The sequence below is a fragment of the Trichechus manatus genome, unplaced genomic scaffold (genome assembly GCF_000243295.1).
Source record: "Trichechus manatus latirostris isolate Lorelei unplaced genomic scaffold, TriManLat1.0 scaffold00105, whole genome shotgun sequence".
Lineage (NCBI taxonomy): Eukaryota > Metazoa > Chordata > Mammalia > Sirenia > Trichechidae > Trichechus > Trichechus manatus.
Window position 1 is genome coordinate 8,430,568 of NW_004444041.1, and position 23,814 is coordinate 8,454,381.

General features: G+C 39.5%; 1 protein-coding gene across 1 annotated transcript; it reads left to right on the top strand.

Annotated features, from left to right (window-relative positions):
* Positions 1 to 451: 451 nt before the first annotated feature.
* CXCL9 (C-X-C motif chemokine ligand 9) lies at positions 452 to 5,147 on the top strand. Its single transcript, XM_004383132.2, has 4 exons — positions 452 to 588; positions 2,073 to 2,199; positions 3,449 to 3,533; positions 5,043 to 5,147. Exons 1-4 carry the CDS (start codon positions 525 to 527, stop codon positions 5,145 to 5,147), a joined length of 381 nt encoding a protein of 126 aa, XP_004383189.1. The 5' UTR covers positions 452 to 524.
* Positions 5,148 to 23,814: the final 18,667 nt, after the last annotated feature.

Below are 23,814 nucleotides of genomic sequence, written 5' to 3' on the forward strand. Positions count from 1 at the left end.
AGTCCCTGAGGAAATTAAGATGCTTTAAGTTGTTGGGTGGGCAATATAAGAAAAGAAAAATGTAGTCACGTATTATACAGAAGGATATGTTACAAATATTAAGAGGATTTGAAAACTATATTACTTATTTGGACCTTAATATTTCCTATTTGATAACCATATTTCCAACCCTTGTGTTCATTATATAACTTATTCTTCACCTAGGTGAGCCTCTGTAAGTGTACTAAAGGCTGCTAGTGATGTTGGTTTCACATCCCTTACCATCCCTTACTATAAACCACCCATTTATGTGAAATGGAAATAAGCATGCAGAAATTCCCTTGGATCTGAAAGTAGGATTTCTCCCAACACAATCAAGTTAGTGGTCAGTTTAGCTACATCAGCTAAGAATATCAGCAAATCAGAGTGGAGGAGGGAAATGGATTTCCTAAATAAATATAATTCCCAAAACCACGTTCTCTAAAGAATCTCTGAAGCTTGAAGTTCAATACAGGAGTGACTCAGTAAACCTCCATCCCACCACTATGAAGAAAAGCGGTGTTCCTGTTCTCTTGGGCATCATCTTCCTGGTTCTGACTGGAGTTCAAGGTAAGGGGTTCTGAGTCGTATTAGGTAAGTAAGGTCAAGGATGTGAATTGTCATATCTTAAGCTTCTTGGTTCACTGGAAAAAGGTGAATGTTCTGTATGCGTTGGAAAGTGATGTGGGTCCCTCACAAAAGCTTCTCTTGGTGATGTGGTCGATTATCTAAAGTTCATAACTTGAACCTGCCAAATCAAACACAAGCCTTCTCAGTCCAGGTATGTAAATTCCTGGCATTTAGAAAGTGTTCAATAAATGTTTGTTGAACTAGATGATAATGAGATGAAAGACTCTGTCTCCTAAATTTATTTTATCGCCCTGATGTTCCTTCTTGATAGATATGTCTGTGTTAACTGATCAAGATCCAATAATCAGGAGGTTGTCCCTAATCCACTTACTAACAGATTGGTTACCTTGAGAAAATTACTTAATCCTTCTAGGACTCAGTTTTCTCATCTTTAAAATGGAGATTTTGTAATTATACCTTTTCTACCTACCCTATAAATTGTGGCATATAGTAAGCAGGAGTAAATACATGTTGAATGAATGAAGGAATGAAGATAACGTATTTTCAAAGATTTTCCAAAGTTTAAAGCACTATACAAAAGCAAGGCAGTAGAACATGGGAAGGAAGAGGAGAGTACCTCGTTCCTGATTTCTACCAGAAAAATTCCTTGCTTTTTAAGAGAAGACAAGGAAGACAAGACTAGATTTGTGGAGGGGCCCAACATCTGAATTTTAAGTGTATATACAGGTAAGCACTCTAAATTTAATATTTACACCTAATTTAACATCGCATCCAATGTGGCCCATGCACATTGGAAGTAATGGGTTAGTATAACTAGAGATTTCTGTTCAAACAAACACCACTCTTTTCCACTGAATTCAGGTAATAAATGAATACTCAGGGCTTTGGGAGTTGCTTAAGACAGCACGGCCTACATAGCACACATGAATTTGCACATTAGGTGTCTGTGTGTCTGACCTGTCATAGGCATTTATTAAATATTGTGGAAGTCTATTTTCCTACTAAGGTTTGAAATATGGTAGTTAAGAGCAAGGCCTTTGGACTCAGACTAGAGCTGAAAGCCTGACTCTGCCCTCTCAAAGCTATATGATTTTGCTCTTTACTTAACCTTTCTGAACCTTAGCTTCCTTAACTAAAAAATGGAGATAACACTTACTTTGAAAACTTGTGGAGATGATTTACAGACACCCATTAAATGATAGCTATAATCATTATTAAGTTGAATGCATCATTTTGATGGATCTTCTAAATTGAGACTTTGCCCTAAGCCCTTTCCTTTTTCCTTCAAAAATCCGTTGCTCGATCCAGCTCATGGGGACCCATGTGTTACACAGTAGAGCATTCCATAGGATTTTCTTGGCTGCAGTCTTTACAGAAGCAGATCTTCAGGCCTCCTGCGGTGCTGCTGGGCAGGTTCAAACTGCCAACCTTTTGGTTATTAGCCATCCATCTCTTTTCCTTAGGAATCCCGATAATGAAGAACAGACGCTGCTTATGCATTGAAATTAACCAAGAGAAGATCCAATCACAGTCCTTAATAGACCTTCAACAATTTGCCCCAAGCCCTTCCTGTGAGAAAACTGAAATCATGTAAGTAAAAACCCATCCAGCATGCATGGGCCACGTTGGAAGGGATGTTAAATTTAGTGTGAATATTAAATTTACAGTGCTTGCCCATATACACACTTAAAATTCAGATGCTGAGCCTCTCCACAAATCTTGTCTGTGCCTTCCTTTTCTTCTCTTAAAAAATAAGGAATTTTTTTGGTAGAAATCAGGAACCAAGGACGATATATTACCAAAGTAGCAGTATATTACCAAAGTAATACATGTTGATTGTAGAAAATATTTAGTGCAGATAAACCAAAAGAAGAAGATAAAAATCACTTAGAATCCTACATCCTGTGGGAAATACTGTTAACCCTTTGGTATATAATCTTCCAAATCTCCCTTGTTTGGGATACATATATATATAATCGTATGCTATATACTATTTTGTAATCTGCTTTTTCACTAACACTATGTTATGAATATTTTCTTATATCATTGAATTTTCTCTAATAATACCATTTTTTTCTTAATAATATCTCAGTGGCCAGTTTACATTCCATTGTATGGCTGTACATAATTTCTATGACCAAATCTATTATTGTCGGAAATGTAGGCTATTTCTAATTTTTTGCTATTGAAATCAAACTTATTGTAGCAATATTCTACCTTTAATGCTTTCCTATTAATATCTTTCTAGAAATAGAATTGCTAGGTTAAAGGATATGCATATTTTAAGTCTTTTGACACCTAAATCAAAGATGACATATAGATTGGCTGCTCTTATTCTCAGATTGTATAGAGTTTTTTTTGGTGTGTTTTCTTTAATCTTTAAATTAGTCCTGGAAGGTCTGCTGTAAGTAATTTTTAAAATTCAGCTAGTATCTTCATCTTGTCTTAGGAAAACATTTGATTATATTTTAAGTGCTTTCATTGGAAAATCATGCTGATCTTCATTATTTCTGTAAAAACATAGACATATTGATAACTTTTCTATTTTTCTTATTCATTTGAACATAAATAACTATTCTCAGCAGAATAGAACCAATATTACCCTGTATATATAAGTCTCTCCCTATCTATATACCTGTTGGATTTTTTAAATTTAGGGTTGTGTATTATCCTAGCAATTCACCTAAGCCCCCTCACTTACTTAGAAAATGAGAAAGCAGGAAGTGTCACTTATAGTGTTAATATAAATACTCTCTAACTGGGAGCTGAATTGTAGCGGAGATATGAAGCATTTAAATTATTAACAGAAAAAAAAGTCACATTGCTATTTCCTTGGCAGTGCTACATTGAAGAATGGGGATCAAACGTGCCTAAACCCAGATTTACCAGATGTGAAAAAATTGATGAAAGACTGGGAGAAACAGGTTGGTGAAAAAGAGGAACAAAAATTTCTTCTAGAAATTGACTTTGGAAGAAAAAGCATTTGTACAGCTCCTTTAAGGATACATTTTTCATTTATATTATTGTGCTCTTATTTTCTTTCCTGGAAAGATGCCATCATCTTGTAGTATAATTGTATGCTTGCATATATTATCACTTGTCTATCTTCCCCACTAGAATGTGTGTTCCATGAGGGCAGGGAGCTTGTCTTCTTATTCAGTAAAATAAATACATATTGAATTGATTGGTAGACCCTGACGATACAAAGGTTATAAGATCTGGTCCCTTCTCTCTGTAGCAAATATGCCAACAATTAATTATGGTACAATGGGAGAAATATAAAATAAAGGTATGTACAAGAATCTTGAAGATAACAGAGGAAGAAGTAATTTGCCTGGGAGGCAGGGAGAAAGTGTTAAGGAAGGCTTCTCAGATCAGGTGACATTTGATTTGGGTCGTGAGGGATAAATAGTTCACCAGGAGGGTAATGACGGCATGAACAAAAGAGTAGATTCATGAAAGAGCTTGCTGTGTTCAGGGAGACTCAAGTAATTTGTCTGGAGTTTGTGTGGAGGTAGTAAAGGGATTGAAGGGATGTACTAGTTTCCTTGGGCCGCTGTAACAAAATACCACAAAGTGGATGACTTTAAAGAACAGAAATTTACTGTCTCACAGTTCTGGAGGCTAGAAGTCCAAATTCAGGACTTAGCAGGGCCATGCTTTCTCTTTCTGCGCTAGGGGAAGATCCACCTCGTCTCTTTGAGCTCTGGTAGCCCCAGGCATTTCCTGGCTTGTAGATGCATCTTCATATCGCTGTCTTCTCCCTGTGTCTCTTATTTTATAAGGACACCAGTCATAAAAGATTAGGACTCGCTACTCCTTATGACCTCATGTTAACTGATAACATCTTCAAGACCCTATTTCCAAACAAAGTTACGTTCACAGGTACCAGGGATTAGGACTTCTATATACCTTTTCAAGGGGCACAATTCAATCCATAACAAAGTAGAAAAGTAGGCCAGGATCAGAGTGGAAAGAATCCTGTATGACATGCTAAGGAGTTGTCACAAAGAGGGTCATGGAGTATGTTATTAGGAGTTTGGGTTCTGGAATCTGGCAGGCTAGTGTTTCTGCCACATACTAGATGTACAACTTTGGGAAAGTTACTCTGTCTAAGCCTCAGTCTCCCCAGAGATAAAAAGTAGATGATAAAAGTACCAGTTTCAGAGGGTTGTAGTTGGAGCAAGGGAGTGGTAAGCAAGGTTGAGGTGAGGGTAATGATAAGGAGAATAGATACAAGACCAGGGAAGCTGCTGCCTCCTCCTCAAAGTGAACAAAATAGAATCAAAAGGACCCTTTTGGAGAGTGAAGCAACTTTAAACCAGTTTTGAGGATAAAGAAAGACCAGTCAGAAGAGTTCAAATATAATAAAAAGAAGGAAAAATGTTAAGATAAAGAAAACAGTACCCTTTTTTTTTTTCCTGTCCTCGCAGGTCAGCCAAAAGAAAAAGCAAAAGAAAGGGAGAAAACATCAAAAAATCAAGAAAGATGAAAAAGTTAGAAAATCTGAACGTCCTCATCAAAAGAAGACTACATAAGAGGACACTTTATCAATAAGTATTTTGTATTAAAATTTATTTCAAAAAATTGTAATGAAAGAATTCCAAGAGGGGAAGTCATCTAATGCATAAGCTTGTTAATTGGACTAGAAAATTTATACCATTATTGTGAAATTGTAACAAAGGTAGAAAGTTGATTTTAAAATCCAAATGTTAGGAATTGTTAGAGGCTATCATTTGTTTTTGTTCTTTTGCCCCCAACCAACTGAATTTTATCATACTTATGCCCACACTTTTAGTAACAGCCACACATGGACGAATGCCCACATAATCACATCCCATACACAACAGCTGCCTGGGAGAGCAGCCTAGGCTTCCTGGGCCTCAAACTGCAGCCTCCGGAGAGTATCCTGAGGCATACGTCAGCAAGCCGCAGGCCTGTCAGCATGCCAGTGAGCTACGCAGTCTGGGATTGAGCTGGACCTCACCAAGCTGCCATAGCCATCAGCAGCTGTGTTTAAAACAGCCTACAAGCTTCACACACAACGTGTCTGAGACAGCTGTTGTTTCTGAGGACCACCACTGGAGATCACCGGCACTTCTCCTTCAGAACCTTTTATCTGGCTTCTGAGGCCCTCCATAATGTGACTCCATCTTGTCTATCCAGGCTGACCACTTTATTTCTTACTGTTCCCCTTTGCTTCAGTCAAGCCGGTTCCTCACCATCTTACCACAGTTCAATACCTGCCTCCTCTCCACCACATATGCCATGCTGTCTCATTCACCTGGGTCTACTCCTTTCTTTCTCGCCCTTTCCCCAACACCTCCATAGGAATGCCTTCTTCTCCCCACTCATCCTCACTTGATCCAGTCTTCAAGGCTCAGTTCAATTCCTGCCTCTTAAATAAAACCTTTCTGGACACTTGAATTATCTTAAAATTCCTATTTTACTTGTGTTCAGTACCACTTGGTGAGCACTTAATTGTTAACTAGTTAATTTTGGGATGTTCATTCTACCTCTCCAATCATATTGTCAGCTCCTTGAGGTCAGAGGCCACACTGTATATTGCCCTGCATCTACACAGTGTCAAATATACTGTGAAACTAGGTTTTGAATAATTTCTTAATTGCAGTTGTTCCAAGTAGGAGGGCAACCAGATCATCTCTTCAGAACAGGGGCTGGTTATTTACTGGCTACTTCATACTCTCTAACCCCTGGTAACCCCTTTTACTCATATATTGAGGCCAATGTCACTGCAGGGACCAGGGGAGATGCAACATTCTCAACTTATTATGACAGGATATTTGCTTGGCCTCTCCAACAAATAAGAAAAACAAGTTTAAAATACATGTGGGAAAAAAAAAAAATACATGTGCATATTCTGGGCTATTTTTGTAAAATATTGAGGACACCTAAAATCATGGCATCTTACAATGGGAAGGGTCTTTAGAGATCATCCAGCATTTGACCTTTCCCTACCCAATACGAAAATTCCTTCAATACCATTCTTGACAAGTCTTAGTTCTGTGTGATCTGACAAGCACCAAGATCCTTTTGAAAACTTGTTTTAGGCAAATGTGAATTTCATTGTCAATTTAACTTGTTTCAAGGTTTGTAAACGATTGTGATTATTAATCACCACACCAGCTCCCCTGAAGCAAGGGGGCAGTAAGATACCAAGATCTGGAAGTATGGTAGATGCCCAGTGAGCCCCTGCAGAGCTTGGAAACCCCCTTAAAGAAGGCATTCAATGAATTGTTTGAGAAGAGGGTGTTACTGGCCAGAATTTAAACCTCTATCTGCTTTCCAAAATTTTATCACTCTTCACTCAAGCTGCAGATGATTTTGAGTGCTTCCCAGTGATGATCCCATCCAAGCCCCTTATCTAATTATGCAGCTCTAGCTAATTCCATGTAACTCCCCTGAAAAATCTAAATGTTATGTAATTTGAGAATCTGTGGCCCAATTACTATGCAACTCACAGGTGAAGTGGGCAGCATAAAACTAATAACCAGAGATCACGTTTTACTAAACAGCTATGATACACACACACACATATATATACATTATAACAAGGAGCCCTGGTGGTGCAGTGGTTAAGCATTCAGCTGCTAACCAAAAGGTCAGTGGTTCAAACCTACCAGCCACTCCGAGGGAGGAAGATGTGGCAGTCTGCTTCTGCAAAGCTTACAGCTTGGAAATGCTATGGGGCAGTTCTACTCTGTCCTACAGGGTCGCTATGAATCAGAATCAACTCAATGGCACACAACAACAACAACATACATTATAATCACTTATCATTTACATATACATGAATATTTTCTAAGCAAACAATTATTAAGGTTAAAGCAGTATTGGACATATATACATTGTACTTTGAAATATTTTCTTTGTTAAAAAAACAATGATATCAATAAATAGACAATTGCTCAGAAAACAAATCTTGATTTTTTTATGCCCTTAACATTCCCCTTAACTGTTGCATGTTTAACAGTAATTTTCACCGTGTCCTTATTCATCTACTTTTTAGCTCTCTCCTCAAATAAGATGTAATATTAATTGAAATAAAGACATGGAAGCCCTCTAAAGAGCTGTTTGGGGAAAGAAAGACCTTTCTATGAAAAATATTACAACACTGCTTTATAACAACATTGACTTATAAGAGTAGTGTGTAATGCACTTTCTTTTCTAATCCTCAAGAGTCATGCTATTCAAATGAGATATATAGCCAGGAAAACAAAAAATGCCCTCTTTTCCATCTCCTAAAATGATGTGTTTAAATATTGTAAAAGCCTCAAGTAGTTACAATGGAGACCTAAACCTAAGTTATTTAAGAGTCCAGGAAATTCGGGCTGGAGATTCTATGCCGTGTAGAGTCTCTGAGAGGTTGAACGTGGACAGAGAATATCAGCCTTCTACACTTAACGTTGGCCCAGGCAGCTGTGATGTTTGGGCAGGTAACAGCCACTGAGGATGGACATCAAGACCCACAAATTCCTTAACCCGAGAGGCAGGAGGGTACTGTGGAAAGAGCTAAGATTCTGGATTCTGAAATTTCTGTGTTAGGATCACAGGCCCACCCCTTATGAGCTGCGTGACCTCGGTTTGAGTACGTTAGTTAACCTCCCTGTGCATCAGTTTTCTCATTCAGGATTGAGGAACAGTCCCAGCATAGACCTCGGAACATAGAAAGTACTCAGTGATGGTCCCAACCCTCCCCAACCACTTACCTCTGCTGCATCTTCATCACAACAGAGGGTATTCCCCATCTCATACACACAGAAATGTTTCCAGAACTGAAAAAATACTCTGGAGAAACAAGATCAAAAGCCTCCCTGACCAGTTCTCGGTATCTCCATTTTTATAATCCTAGTCCAGGCCACCATCATCCCTTTTTTATACTACTTCAGTAGCCTCCTGTTTTCCCTGCTGTTGATTTTTCTCAACTTTTCCCTTGCTTTCTACCATCCACTCTCTACATGACAACCAGAATGTTTTTTTTAAAGCATAACTCACAGAATACTACTTCCTTGCTTAAAATCCTACAATTAGAATTAACTCAAAATTTATGATGGTCTACTAGGGCTTACTTGAACTAGACTCTGCCTACCCCTCTAACTGTATCTCTCTTCACCTTCTCCCTTATTTGTTAAGCTTCAGCTTTGCCTTCTTTCTGTCTTTTTGCACACCAAGCTCATTTCCTTCTTAGGATGTTTGCATATGCTATTCCCTATTGTACTGGGTTGTGTTATATCAATTAGTTTAAACTGAGAACTATTTGCCCATGCTCCCCTTCCCTATGTGGTTTTGGATTAGAGTTAGCCAAAAGAGGAACTTGTGTGAGATTTGGAAAACAGAAAGGAAGCAGGGGTCATTACTCTCGAGTAGATAATGACAGACAGTGGCAGTGGTACCCAGTGGACTCCAGCTTATCCAGCTTCTTCCTCTGTATTCAGTTCATCTTCCCAGCTGCTGCCTCCTGACCAACAGTGGTCCCAGTTCCTCCACCAGATACTTGGCTATGGACCCACAGATGAGGTAGTTACACAGAGGCAACAGCTTCCCATTATGCTTGGTAAAATAGAGGGTCAGTGAAAAAAAAGAGACTCTCTATGAGATGGATTGACAGTGGCTGTAGCAATGGCATCAAACATACCCACTGTTGTGCAAATGGCACAGGACTGAGCAATGTTTCGTTCTGTTATACATGGAGTTGCTGTAAGTCAGAACTGACTCCACAACACCTAACAACAGCTTCCCATAGGTTCCTGCTGTTGTTGTTTTTAGATGTTCTCGAGTTGATTTTGACTCATCGCGGCCCCATGTGATAGAGTACAACTGCCTCACAGGGTTTTCTAGGCTGTAATCATTATGGAAGCAGATCATCAGGTCTTTCTTTTGTGGAGCCGCTCGGTAAGTTTGAACTGCCGACCTTTCAGTTAGCAGCCAAGCGCTTAACTGTCGCGCCTCCAGGCCTCCTCCCCATAGACCTCTTCCTAAAACTCATTGCCGTGGAGTCAATTCCAACTCATAGTGACCCTATAGTGGAACCTGTAGTAGAACTGCCCCATAGTGTTCCCAAGGCTGTAAATCTTTACAGAAGCGGACTGCCACCCTTTCTCCCTAGGAGTGGCTGGTGGATTCCAACTGCTGACCTTTCAGTTTGCAGCTGAGTGCTTAACCACTGCGCCACCAAGTCTCCTATAGACCCCTTAGCAGTCCCTGTTTGGCATATGGATAGGCTTGGCTTCTTGGATTTTCTCACAAGTTCTGATTGTTGGATTTCCCAGCTGCACCAGTGCTTCTGGTGGACTGGTCAGTGATTCTTTCTCAGCTCCTCTGACTTTCCTTTCTGGAATTTCACTTCCGCAGATCCTCCCTTGTTGCATAAGATTGATTCCTATAATGAATCTTTTATTCCAGTAATATTCACAGTGGCTTTGCTTCCCTGACTGATACACCTACACCTAAAGCACTCTTCTTTGCATGGCTGTTCCCTCCTCATCATTTGAGTTTCAGATTAAATGTCACCTCGTAGAGTCTCCTTCCCTTATCACTCTTAGTAAAATAGCCACCTTCTCCCCAGGCTCCTTCTATTGTAGTGGTTTCCAAAGTGCATGGAAAGTGTGCACCCTATGGAGTGGATGAAATGAAAATATTTAAAACATATTTTTTGTCTAAAAAATAACAGCTGAAGATTTACTATAAATTTTAACCCACAATCGACACGGGCAGCTTCAGTCAGTGCGTGTGCCAGGTGGCCGTGTGTCACCTGGGGATTTCCTGAGGGAAAAGTGAGACTTCTGCAACTGCGAAGGGTTGACACGTGCCCTCACTCAGTCATTCGCTTTCTGCACATTGCAACAATGGGTTGCCATTTATGTGTACACAGTTAAGCAGACTTAAAGATAATAAAACATAGTGTTAACTAAGCCAACCTTAACAGAATGGGCAAGTAGCTTTTAAAGATTCCCACTAAGAAACTCACATTGAAGAGAAGACTAACAGTGCAAACATAAACTAGCAGTAAGAATAAAGATACATATATGAGATGCCTGTTCTTTGCTAAGGTACAGACTGCTTTCTGGTATAGCAAAATATAACTTAAAGAAGGGTGTCCTAGGGACACAATTTTAAAAGGGTGCGTAGAAGGGTTGTTGTTAGTTGTCGTCAAGTTGATTCTGACTCACGGCGACCCCACATGTCACAGTGTTAAAAGTCTGGTGGCTATAACCTGTTTCATATTCTTGCAAACTTCGTCAAGATCTGAAATTATCTTCTTTGTTTATGTATCTGATTCCTTCCTGCCCCCCACCACCACCACCACACACACAAATGTAAGTTTCTTGACTACAGAAACATGGTCCTGTTCACTGCATCATTCCCCAGTGCCCAAAGCAGTATCTGGCACACAGGAGGCACTCAATACCTATGTTTTAGTTGACTGACATATACTTCATCCGTATTTTTCTTGTAGGCCCTTTTCTAATTAGTCTAACTACTCTTATCATAGTCATCTAAACCCATCACACTCATTTTTGCTTTCAGCTTTGCTAGTACTCTTACTCACCTGCCCCACACCCATCTATCTGGCTCCCGCCCATACATGATTCTAGTCTCACTTTTCCATAACTCCATCCCAGAGTGCTTCTGGCCACACGGAAATCCTCCCCCTCTGACTGCCTGTTGTAAGTGACTTAAATATTTAGAATTGTTGAGATTAAAACTTGAAGTTATATTTTGCTTATACCAGAAAGCAGTTTGTACCTTAACAAATTTCATATATTAGAGTAATTGATACAAGAATCAGTAAAAATATACATAATCTGTAAACTGTACTTTTGAACTTAAATGCCAACGATCTCTTAGTTGGTTTACTGAGAGAAAACTATGTGTGGTTTCTTTATCCTTCCTGGGAAAATGGAAAGTTGTTTTCTTATTGGAAAGGGTAATAAAGAGAGAGCCGGCAAATCACAGATGCTTTAGAATACTGTCACTTTCTTTTTTTGCCCTGTATAGACAGGATGAAATCGAGGGGGAAGGAAAAACAGGCAACTTTCCTTACTGATAGGAAGTTAATTAGCTCCTAAGTAGTCATTGGAGGCATTTTGATACCAAGTTGGGTTAGAGTTCCCAAGAGAATGTTTGACTCTACATTTTAAGGAAGTAAGTAAATTACAGAAAGAATAGTCTATGTGTGTGAATGAGATTAAGAACTGGGGCAAACCTATAACAGATCAGAGCAGAGATGTCAAAGAGTGCGTAACTGTTTATTTTAAAAGTTTGCTATACAGATAAAGAAATTTCATCCTTTAGATATAGTATTTATGCTGTTTCAAGTCAAATGTTTTATCAGATAATTTGTTTTACCTTAAAGAAAAAAAAAAGGAAAGAATTGCTGGTATCTCCATCTCCTGGGAATTTGAGCTTGTCCTCTGCCTTCTGTGTGGTGCATAGGACCACTTACATACAGCCATCTACTGTCAGCTTCCCTTAACCATCAGAGTAGACAACCTGCACTCAAAAAGCCTCTGAAAGGAGGAACTAAAACCTAAAACCTATAAGGTGAGAAGAGAACGGTCAAAATAAATCATATAACAGAGAAGGAAAAAAAATTGTTACTGAAAAAGAGAAATGTAAGCAACCACATCTCCAATATTGAACCAAGAAGAATTTACCTCATGGCAGATGTCTCTTTGGTGTGGGGACTTTGATTAGGGCCAGACTAGCCAAGAGTTTTTATGGTATGGACGTTGAAGCAAAAAGTGAGCTAGCTAAATTTCTCTGAATAATAAAGAAACAGGAACTAAGGAGGGTGTTAGAGATTCTGCAACAATAAAAAGGATAGGGGACAGGGAGCAAGAGGAAGCTGTAAAAATGGCAGCAGGCTGGGGCTTCAAGGTAAAGAGGACTAGTGAGAAATTTCCTGTGGTGGGAATGACCAACCTTGAAACAATTCTGTGTCATATTTGGTTTTATGAGGTAAGGCTCCCTGGGACTTTTTCAAAATAGCAAAAAAGTTTAGGAGTTCTCATAATTGGTGGCCTAGGGGTTTAAGTTACTTTATTTGGATATTGAAGCTAACTCCAGAATGCTGGAGTACTTGGGTTTTGTGGCAGCCATGAAGTGGCTCTGGAATCTGCCTTCAACAAAGAACTTGCTGTTGAGCTGCAAGGAGGGCAGTTAGCTGACAGTCTCCCCTGTAGTGCCTTGAGGATTCATCTCAGCTTTCCAGCTGAGTCCACACTCTTACCGGGCAGCCTCCAGCCAATGACTGAGTATAAAAGGACTACCAGGGTCTGGCCATTTCTGCCCAATGTAGGACTCCCCTGAAGGGCAATCTTTAATTAGGAACTCCCCATTGGTTGACTGAGACTTTGTCAAACTGTATCACAGCTTGAGGCTCTCTGCCCAGTCCTGCTTCCTTGTATATTTACCTTCACAGGTGTTACCTCCAATAAACTTGCATGCCTGATTCTGTCTCAGTGCCTACTTCTCAGAAGATCCAAATGATACAGTTTACATATAATATGTATTTTATTTTGAGCAATAAATATTAGCCACTATTGTCTTTATTATCATCTCCTATAGCCCCTAATGGAGTCCCTGGGTGGTGCAAACAGTTAAGCACTTGGCTACTAATCGAAAGGCTGGTGGTTCATATCCACCCAGAAGCACCTCAGAAGAAAGGCCTAGAGATCTACTTCAGACAATGACAACCATTGAAAACCCTATGGAGCACAGTTCTATGCTGACACACATGGGGTTGCCATGAGTCAGAATCAAATCGACAGTAACTGGCTTACAGCCCCTAACACAGAATTTTAACACTGGGAAGATCTTAGAGGTGGAAGTACAAGCAATGATCTGGAAATCAAGAGACTGGAAGATGTTCCAGGTCCTGCCACTCATTGGCTGAGTAGCCTTGGACAAGTCACATACCTTTCTGGGTAGCAGTTTCCTCATCTACAAAGTAAAGAATAAGACAGTATGCTATCCAAGGTTTCTTCCAAAGCCTTTCCCCCATTTCAGTGTTCTGTCCAGTACACTATAATTATTGCTTAATGAATGCCTATTAGCTTAACTTATCCACCTTTAACAGTGATGCTTTCTGTATGTCTTTAAATACGTTTATATTTTAAAATAAACCTCCATAGAGAACAATTTTAGGACTGCCAAAATTTGAGAAGACCACCTCTCTGGTCTTAGATTCATTTTGACAGCAATGAGATGGAAATTAGAGGACGCCAAAAGGATTTAATTCTTTTTTTCTTAATCACCTATCAAATGCAATATCAAGGTATTTCCTACACTGCTCCAGTCCTCTGTCTAAAGGTAGGTTTCTCCAATTGTCCACTTATCCCTGTGAGTCTTTCAGGTTGGGGGCAGACAACTGAGGGGATGCTATTCGTTTTATAACTAAGTCCCTGAGGATTTTAACATAATGGTATTCTAATAATTTTTATTTATTTCCTGAGAGAAAAAGCTGTGGATCTATGAGGAAATCTCACCACAATTCTCATATCATTTGGATTACAGAGGAACAGGTTTCTTCCCAATATTTTACAGAAAAGAAAAAGAAGAAGAAGAAGAAAAGCAATGATCAGGCATGCTTTATAAGCAAAGTAAGACTTTTAATAGGGAATTTATAGACATTTCATGTTCTCTCCACTTATTGTAGATATATAACTTGTCTTCTGAAAAGGGACCCTCAGATCTTTGTATAACTTACTTAAAAACAAAACAAAAATACTAGTCATAGTCTATTATATTTCCCATGAAATGGGAAGATTATATAGAGATGTGAGAGGATCTTTGATCCCATGGTGGGAATTTTCCTAGTAAGTTCTTATAACAATGAAAATCAGGAACACTCAATCAGCCACATTAATAGTCCTTCCATAGTCTAAATTAATCCAGCAGAGACAGCAGATCTTATAGAATAAGGCAATGAACAGCATCAGGATCATCTGGCACACCCAAGAAATCTGGAAAAAGGCTTTGTTTCTGTTACCTATTGAGGTTAAATAATGGCGTAAGGTGTAGTGGTCTATCTACAAACAAGTTAGTTATCCACTCCCTGTTGCCAAAATTGTAGCCCCAGTGGCGCAGTAGTTAAGAGCTCAGACTGTTAACCAAGAGGTTGGCAGTTTGAATCCACCAGCTACTCCTTGGAAACCCTATGAGGCAGTTCTACTCTGTCCTATAGGGTTGCTATGAGTCAGAATTGACTCGACGGCAATGGGGTTTGGTACACAAAATCACTAAACACCCTTCAAAGCCTACTAAAAGGCTATCACCCTTTGAGGTTTTAAGTGTAAAATAAAAAGACATAGAAAATAAAAACCATTAGATAGTTCTTGAGAAACATTTTGATTTTAAGAACTTGGCTGTGGTGGTTTAAGAGAAATATCAAAGAAAGATGGTGCAACTAGTCCCTACTGAGCTTGGTGTTGATAGATTTGTTCAGAGGCAGACTCAATACTTTAACAAAAAACAAACAAACAAACCCGTTGCCTTCAAGTTGATTCTGACTCATAGCGACCCTATAGAACAGAGAAGAACTGCCCCATAGGGCTTCCAAGGCTGTAAATCTTTACCGAAGCAGACTGCCACATCTTTCTCCCATGGAGCGGCGGGTGTGCTCTAACCACCAATTTTTTGGTTAGCAGCTGAGCGCTTAACCACTGTGCCACCAGGGCTCCTTCTAAGAGGCCTGTGAGCCTTTTTACGCCCAGTTCTTACTGTCCACAGAGAAGAAGAGAGAGGTCGCGCTTGTGAGCAAAACACAGTAAAGGTAAGGGAGAAAAGGAGAAAAAAAAAAAAGATCAATGCAAAATTAAATTAGGTTTGAAAACAACTAAAATTTCTTCTGATGCCAGTTTCCTGTTGACTTTTTATATGATCATTTTGTCAAAGGATGTAATTTTCTTGTTTACAAGAAAAGCATGAGCTCCCTCCAGTGGTTAATCTATTTTTAAAAACAATGTACAGTATTTCAATTACGAAAAGACTGATACACGCCTGGCTTTTCTAAACGTAGTCTATGTTGTCGCTTTCTCATGCAAATTTATTTATGGTGACAAAAAGCAGATGATGTTTTTTCTGGGGATGGTAGGGCTCAAGGAAACTTTTGGGGAGGATGGGTATGTTTATTATCTTGATTGTAATGATGGTTTTACGGGTGCATGCATATATGTTAACACCCATTAGATTACACAGTTTATGGGCAATTTCTTGTACATCAATTACACCTCTATAAAGCTGTAAAATAAATAAACACATTATCATTAAAAAATAAAGGATGGCATCTCATGCAGAAGCAGAGGAATTGGCATTAGATAAGTTCAGGAATGTTTCATCCTATTCTGATGTTTATTCAAAAAATATAACTACCACATCAAACCCATCATTAGGATAAAGTTAAATGAATAAAGAGAGTAGATTTATGTTGGGCAAGTGACACCTGGTACCACCTCCAGGGGAGGAGTCTCATCACATGGAGGATAGTAACCCCCTCCACAGTTTGCAGGTGTTGCAGTTACCAAGAAAGACATGACTCACACACAGGCACTGGATGGAATAACACTTTACTCAACTAGAGAAGAGACAGAGAAAGTTCAGCTCCAATAGTGGACGTCACTCACCCATGGCCAGCGGATCTTGCTCCACAGCTGATTCAAGTTGATGGTCTGCCTGTACCCCTCTTGTGCTACAGAAACCCGTTCCCTTCCCACCAGGAACAGATATAAAAGTGGAGTTGGCCAGGTGCCACATAATGTACCCATGTTCCTGAGAATGTTGATGTGCTCAGGACAATAGAGGAAGGATGTGCTGATAGGGTACTATTTGTTATGGGGAGTGTTTTAGGTCAAGACGCCCCAGAAAGGAAGTCAGCCCATGCTCTCATCCTGTCCAGGAAGCCAGACTGACACATCTGGTCCTAAGTTCAAGGTTTATTAGTGGTTCACAGGGAAAGGCAGCAAGCTGCTGTTGGACTGCCCTCTTCCACAATTTAACATCAACTTATAGAAAAAGTTCAGTTGATCATCATATGGCAAGTATGCATGGCCACATCATGAAGTTGGCATGAGTACTGACCTTGTTCAACACTCTCATTTTATAAAGAAGGAAGAAATTTCCTAAGCAATACCACAAAGATCTTTTAAATAAATGATACTAATAAGCTCTTATGGAGATTATCACTGTTCCAATTTTCTTCTATGTATCCCTTCATGTCAAAGCCCTACACATCCTTCAAGGCCTTTCTCAAATACAATCTTCTTCATGAAACCCTTCCTTAAACCAAATGTAACCTCTCTTTTATTCAAGGATTCACTGTGACCAGCCAAAAGACTTTATTATTCAACCTCTTTTGTAGGATTGGCCATCTCACTAAGTTCTAACTAATGAGATATGTGCAGAACTATTACATTGTTTGGAACTTTTGAGGGCTGATTCACCTCGAAGGGGCATCCTTTTGCCCTTCGTCCTTCCTACTACTTTAATAGAGACTTAATGGCTGGTGCTCCAGCAGCTATCTTAGACTATTACCTCCCCAAAAAGGCACCCCAAATAAACATATGATCTAATTAAAAAGAGTGTGTTCCTCATGCAAATCAAATTTAAAATAGCCCTCTAGGATAGACCCCCTCAATAGAGAAATTTTGAAGCTGCCACTCACAAGATATTATGACCCATTTTATAATTACAATAGGGTCTCTTTTTGCAGAAGTATAAAGGAGATTTTTTTTCTCTCTAGAATAATTCACTTCAGGTTGAAAAATTTACTTCAGGTTGAAAATCATTTGGGAATTAGAAAAAGAAGGAAAGTTTCTGTTTCCAATCCAAGAATATAGAAATGAATATGAAGTTTTACAACCCAATCTCTTTTGGTTTGGGTGTTGATCTGGCTAATGTACCTTACATATAATATAGCCAATTAATTCACAATTTAAAAAAATGTATCTCCAGTTAGCCACTCTCAGCCTTAGTTTTTTCATCTATCAAAAATAATAACATTAATAATAAGGAATTCTGCCTTCAGGGTTATATGGGGTAAAACGAGCTGACCATATGTGATCTCCTTGGACTGGCATGTAAAGTATTTTATCCTCAGAATGGCATAACCGCCTCCATCTCATTTTCCTCAGCTCCTTCCCTGCTGCATGCCCCCCTCCCAACCTTTAGTCTCACCAAACTTTCGGTCATTCCTTAAATATACCAGACTTTTCCAAGCCTTTTTGCCTTTATAAAGACCATCTCCTTTATGTAGTCTAGCCATTTCTCTCCTTCAGAAAAACTCATCTTTCAGAATTTCATCAAATGGAATCACAGCTGTGAAACTTTCTGATGCCCCAGGATAGGGTGAGGTCTGCTCTACTGCTTTCAGTGCTCTATTATACTTTTATTCATTTTAAGAATAAAATATACTTCATTTTAAATGTGTTTATCTACTTGCTTCCTTTATTAGACTGCAAGTTCCCTGAGGGCAAATGTCCACGCCTTATTTATTTTTGTATTTCCAGCACCTACCCCAGTGTTTAAGGAATCCTAGTGGCACAATAGTTAAATGCACAGCTGCTAACTGAAAGGTCAGCAGTTCTAACCCACCTAGCAGCTCCAAGGGAGAAAAGATCTGGTAATCTTCTCCCTTAAAGATGTCAGCCTAAGAAACCCTACTGGGCAGTTCTACTTTGCCTGTAGGGTCACTATGAGTTGGAATTTACTCAATGGCACACAACAACAACACCCCAGTGGTTGGCACATAGATTGTGCTCAATAAAAGCTGGTGACATGGCCTGAAGTTTTTATTCACAAATTACATTTTTATGATGGAAGATAAATATTTGTAGTACATGAACTTATGGTTTTGACAGGAATACAATGAAATAATTTCAATATATTTTGTTTTGAGAGTGCTTTTTTCCTTCACTAATACAACCTCACAACAAAATCTTTTTTAATTTAAATCTATAATTGAGGTTAAAAGAAAAATATTTATTGCTTATATTGACTTCTTAATAACTTCACCAAGTACTTGATTTAATAATTAATAAATAGTCATTCTCCAAATGCAACTGGAAAGCTAATAATTGTGGTTTATGCACTGTTTTTATTTTGTTTGTACTGGGACATGAGTACAGGGTGGTCTTGTTTTTGGCTCATTCTATCACCATCACAGATGATTTCAACTGATGTTTGTATTCTTTGAAATGTTCAGCAGGAGAATACCACTGTCCAGCTGTTAGTGTCAGCCCAGCTATCAGCTGACAGCTGTCAGCCTACTTTTTTCCTTCTCATATAGTTAAAATCAAGACCGCCTGGATTCAAATCCCGACTCCCTCACGAGCTGTGAACTTTGGTAGTCAATCTCCCCAAGCTTGTTTCCTCATCTATAAAACAGAGATAATCATGGTACATATTTTAGTGGGTTGTTATGAGGATTAAATGAGTTAAATACAAGTCAAGACTTAAAACATCTCCTGAAACAGGGTGAGTGATCAGTAAGTGTATTTTTGTATTAACAACACCCTAATACATTGAGAAACAGCCCTGGTGATGCAGTGGTTGAAGAACTCGGTTGCTAACTAAAAGGTTGGCGGTTCGAACCCACAAGAGGCTCGGTGAGAGTAAGACGTGGCAGTCCGCTTCCCTAAAGATTTACAGTCTTGCAAACCCTGTGGGGTAGTTTTACTCAGTCCTATAGGGTCGCTATGAGTTGGAATAAACTCCATGGCAGTGGGTTTGGTTTTTGGCTTTAACATATTAAGAAGGTCCCCAGGTGGCGCAAACAGTTTGTGCTAGACTGCTAACCTAAAGGTTGACGGTTTGAACCCATCCAGCTTAACATGGAAGAAAAGGACTGGAGATCAGCTTCCCTTAAAATTACAGCCAAGAAAACCCTATGGAGCAGTTCTACTCTGTAACACATGGGTTAACCATGAGTTGGAATCCACTAGCAACCAATAGCATTAGTGAGCTGAAATGGACTGGCATTGGCCATTTTGAATCAGACAATCATATGGCCTACTATGTCCTGAATGACAAATTGAAGAGGAATGGCACTACATTCATCATCAAAAAGAACATTTCAAGATCTACCCTGAAGTACAAGACTGTCAGTGATAAGATAATATCTATATGTCTACAAGAATGACCAGTTAATACAACTATTATTCAAATTTATGCACCATTCACTAAGGCCAAACATGAAGAAATTGAAGATTTTTACCAACTTCTGCATTCTGAAATTGATTAAACATGCATTCAAGATGCATTGATAATTGCTGGTGATTGGAATGTGAAAGTTGGAAACAAAGATGAGGGAACAGTGGTTGGAAAACACAGTCTTGGTGATAGAAATGATGCCGGAGATCACATGACAGAATTTTGCAAGACGAATGACTTCTTCATTGCAAATACCCTTTTTCAACAACATAAACGACTATACACATGGACCTTGCCAGATGGAATACACAGGAATCAAAATGACTACATCTGTGGAAAGAGACGATGGAAAACTCAATATCATCAGTTAGAACAAGGCCAGAGGTTGACTGCAGAACAGACCATCAACTGCTCATATGCAAGTTCAAGTTGAAGGTGAAGAAAATTAGAACAAGTCCACAACAGCCAAAGTACGGCCTTGAGTATATCCCATCTGAATTTAGAGACCATCTCAAGAACAGATTTGACACGTTGAACACTAACAACAAAAGACCAGACAAGTTTTGGAACTGCATCAAGGACGTCATACATGAAGAAAGCAAGAGGGCACTGAAAAGACAGGAAAGAAAGAGAAGACCAAAATGGATGTCGAAACAGACTCTGAAGCTTGCTCTTAAATGCAGAATAGCTAAAGCAAAGGAAGAAATAATGAAGTAAGAAAGCTGAACAGAAGATTTGCAAGGGCAGCTCAAGAAGACAAAGTAAAGTATTTGTGATGGTTAAGATTGTATGTCAGCTTGGCCAGGCCAAGATTCTCAGTGTTTATACACGATCACTCCCATAATGGAATATGCTGTGAGTAGCCAATCAGTCGAAAGGGAGTTTCCTTGGGGGTGTGGCCTGCATCTGAGTACAAGCAAACGTTCTGGCTTTCTTGCTCGCTCTGGATCCTGTGGCTGCCTCCTGTTCACCTGACCTCCGGTTCTTGGGACTTGAGCTATCAGCTTATCTGCAGATCTTGGGATTCGTCGATCTTCACAGCCTGTGAGCGGGAGCCCTGCTCTCCAACCTGCCAATCTTGGATTCACCAGCCCCAGCAGTTACGTGAATCAGGAGAAGCCTTGGGGTCTTGCCTGCCAATCTTGGGATTCGTTGATCTTCACAGCCTCTGAGCAAGAGCCCTGCTCTCCGATCAGCCGATCTTGGATTCACCAGCCCCTGCAGCTATGTGAACTGAGAGAAGCTTCTATACTGATCCATGGACTTGGGACGTTCCAGCCTCTACAATCGTGTGAGCTATTTCCTTGATATGGATCTCTCTCTGTATATATTTATACACTTTACTGGTTTTGCTTCTCTAGAGAACCCAGCCTAAGATAGTATTACGATGAAATATGCAAAGACCTAAAGTCGGAAAACCAAACGGGAAGAACATGCCCAGCATTTCTCAAGCTGAAAGAACTGAAGAAAAAATTCAAGCCTCCAGTTGCAATACTGAAGGATTCTACAGGGAAAATATTAAACGATGCAGGAAGCATCAAAAGAAGATGGAAGGAATACACAAAGTAACTGTACCCAAAAGAATTGGTCAAAGTTCAACCATTTCAGGAGGTAGCATATGATCAAAAATGAAGGCTCTAGAAATTGACAGAATACCAACTGAGATGTTTCAACAAATGGATACAGTGCTGGAGGTGCTCACTTATCTCTGCCAAGAAATTTGGAATATAGCTACCTGCGCAACTGTCATGGATTGAAATATGTCCCCCCCAAATATCTGTCAACTTGACTGGGTCATGATTCCCAGAATTGTATGTTTGTGTACCATTCTGTAATCTGATGTGATTTCCTTACGTGTTGTAAATTCAATCACTATGATCTAATAAGATGGATTAGTGACAGTTATACTAATGAGGTTTACAAGATTTGATAGTGTCTTAAGCCAATCTCTTTTGAGATATAAAAGAGAGAAGCGAGCAGAGACACATGGGGACCTCAAGCCATCAAGAAAGCAGTGCCAGGAGCAGAGCGTGTCCTTTGGACCTGAGGTTCCTGTGCTGAGGTGCTCCCAGACCAAGGGAAGATGATGCATCAAGATGACCTTCCTCCAGAGCCGACAGAGAGAGAAAGCCTTCCCCTGGAGCTGATGAATTTGGACTTGCAGCCTGCTACACTGTGAAAGAATAAATTTCTCTTTGTTAAAAGCCATCTTTTTGTGGTATTTCTGTTATAGCAGCACTAGATGACTAAGACACTGACCAACTGAAAGAGATTCATATTTGTGCCCATTCCAAAGAAAGATGATCCAACAGAATGTGGAAATTACAGAACTGTATCACTAATATAACATACAAGTAAAATTTTGCTTAAGATCATTCAAAAGCAGTTGCAGCAGTACATCAGCAGGGAACTGCCAGAAATTCAAGCCAGATTCAGAAGAGGACATGGAACGAGGGATATCCCTGTTGACGTCAGACGGATCTTGGCTGAAAACAGAGAATACCAGAAAGATGTTTACCTGTGTTTTATTGACTATGCAAAGGCATTCAGCTGTGTGGATCATAACAAATTATGGATAACATTGTGAAGAATGGGAATTACAGAACACTTAACTGTGTTCGTGCAGAACCTGTACGTAGACCAAGAGGCTGTCGTTGGAACAGAACAAGGAGATAATTCGTGGTTTCAAATCAGGAAAGGTGTGCATCAGAGTTGTATCCTCTCACCACACTTATTCAATCTGTATGCCAAGCAAATAATCCAAGAAGCTGGACTATATGAAGAAGAATGGGGCATCAGGATTGGAGGAAGTCTCACTAGCAACATGCAATATGCAGATGACACAACCTTGCTTGCTGAAAATGAAGAGAACTTGAAGCACTTACTGATGAAGATCAAAGACCACAGCCTTCAGTATGCATTACACCTCAACATAAAGAAAACAAAAATCCTCACATCTGGACCAATAAGAAGCATCATGATGAATGGGGAAAAGATTGAAATTGTCAAAGATTTCATTTTACTTGGATCCACAATCAACACCCACGGAAGCAGCAGTCAAGAAATCGAAGGATGCATTGCATTGGGCAAATCTGCTGCAAAAGATCTCTTTAAAGTTTTAAAAAGCAAAGATGTCTTTTTAAGGACTAAGGTGCACCTGACTCAAGCCACGGTGTTTTCAATTGCCTTATATGCATGTGAAAGCTGGACAATGAATAAGGAAGATAGAAGAATTGTTGCCTTTGAATTATGGTGTTGGTGAAGAATATTGAATATACCATGGACTGCCAGAAGAATGAACAAATCTGTCTTAGAAGAAGTACAGCCAGAATGCTTCTTAGAAGTTAAGGATGGCGACACTTCACCTCACATACTTTGGACATGTTATCAGGAGAGATCAGTCCCTGGAGGACATCATGCTTGGTAGACAGCGAAAAAGAAGAAGACCCTCGGATTGACACAGTGGCTGCAACAATGGGCTCAAGCATAACAACAATTGTGAGGATGGCACAGGCCCAGGCAGTATTTCGTTTTATTGTACACAGGGTCACTATCAGTTGGAACTGACTTTATGGCACCTAATAACAACAACAACAACAGCAACCAACAACTCGTTGAGATTGTAGAAATTTATTCTTCTCTTCCAGTTACCAGTATTTGTATTAAAAACTCTGTCTGAACCACTTTGGAAATCTATTTGGTGCTTCCTTGAAAAGCTAGAAATAGAAGTACCATATGATCCAGCTATCCCGCTCCTTGGAATATATCCTAAAGAAACCAGAGCCATCACACGAATAGATATAGGCACACCCATGTTCATCGAAGCACTGTTCACAATAGCCAAAGGATGGACGCAACCTAAGTGCCCATAGATGGATGAATGGATAAACAAACTATGGTATATCCACACAATGGAATATTATGCAACAATAAAGAACAATGATGAAGCTGTGAAACATCATATAACTTGGTGGAAGCTAGAACTTATTATGCTGAGTGAATTTAGTCAGGCACAGAAGGACAAATACTCTATAA

Excerpts from the sequence above, each read along its gene's own strand:
- CXCL9 (XM_004383132.2), top strand. The coding sequence starts at position 525 with ATGAAGAAAAGCGGTGTTCCTGTTCTCTTGGGCATCATCTTCCTGGTT. Across the intron at positions 2,200-3,448 it reads TGTGAGAAAACTGAAATCAT|TGCTACATTGAAGAATGGGG; the intron begins GTAAGTAAAAAC and ends TTTCCTTGGCAG. Across the intron at positions 3,534-5,042 it reads TGAAAGACTGGGAGAAACAG|GTCAGCCAAAAGAAAAAGCA; the intron begins GTTGGTGAAAAA and ends CTGTCCTCGCAG.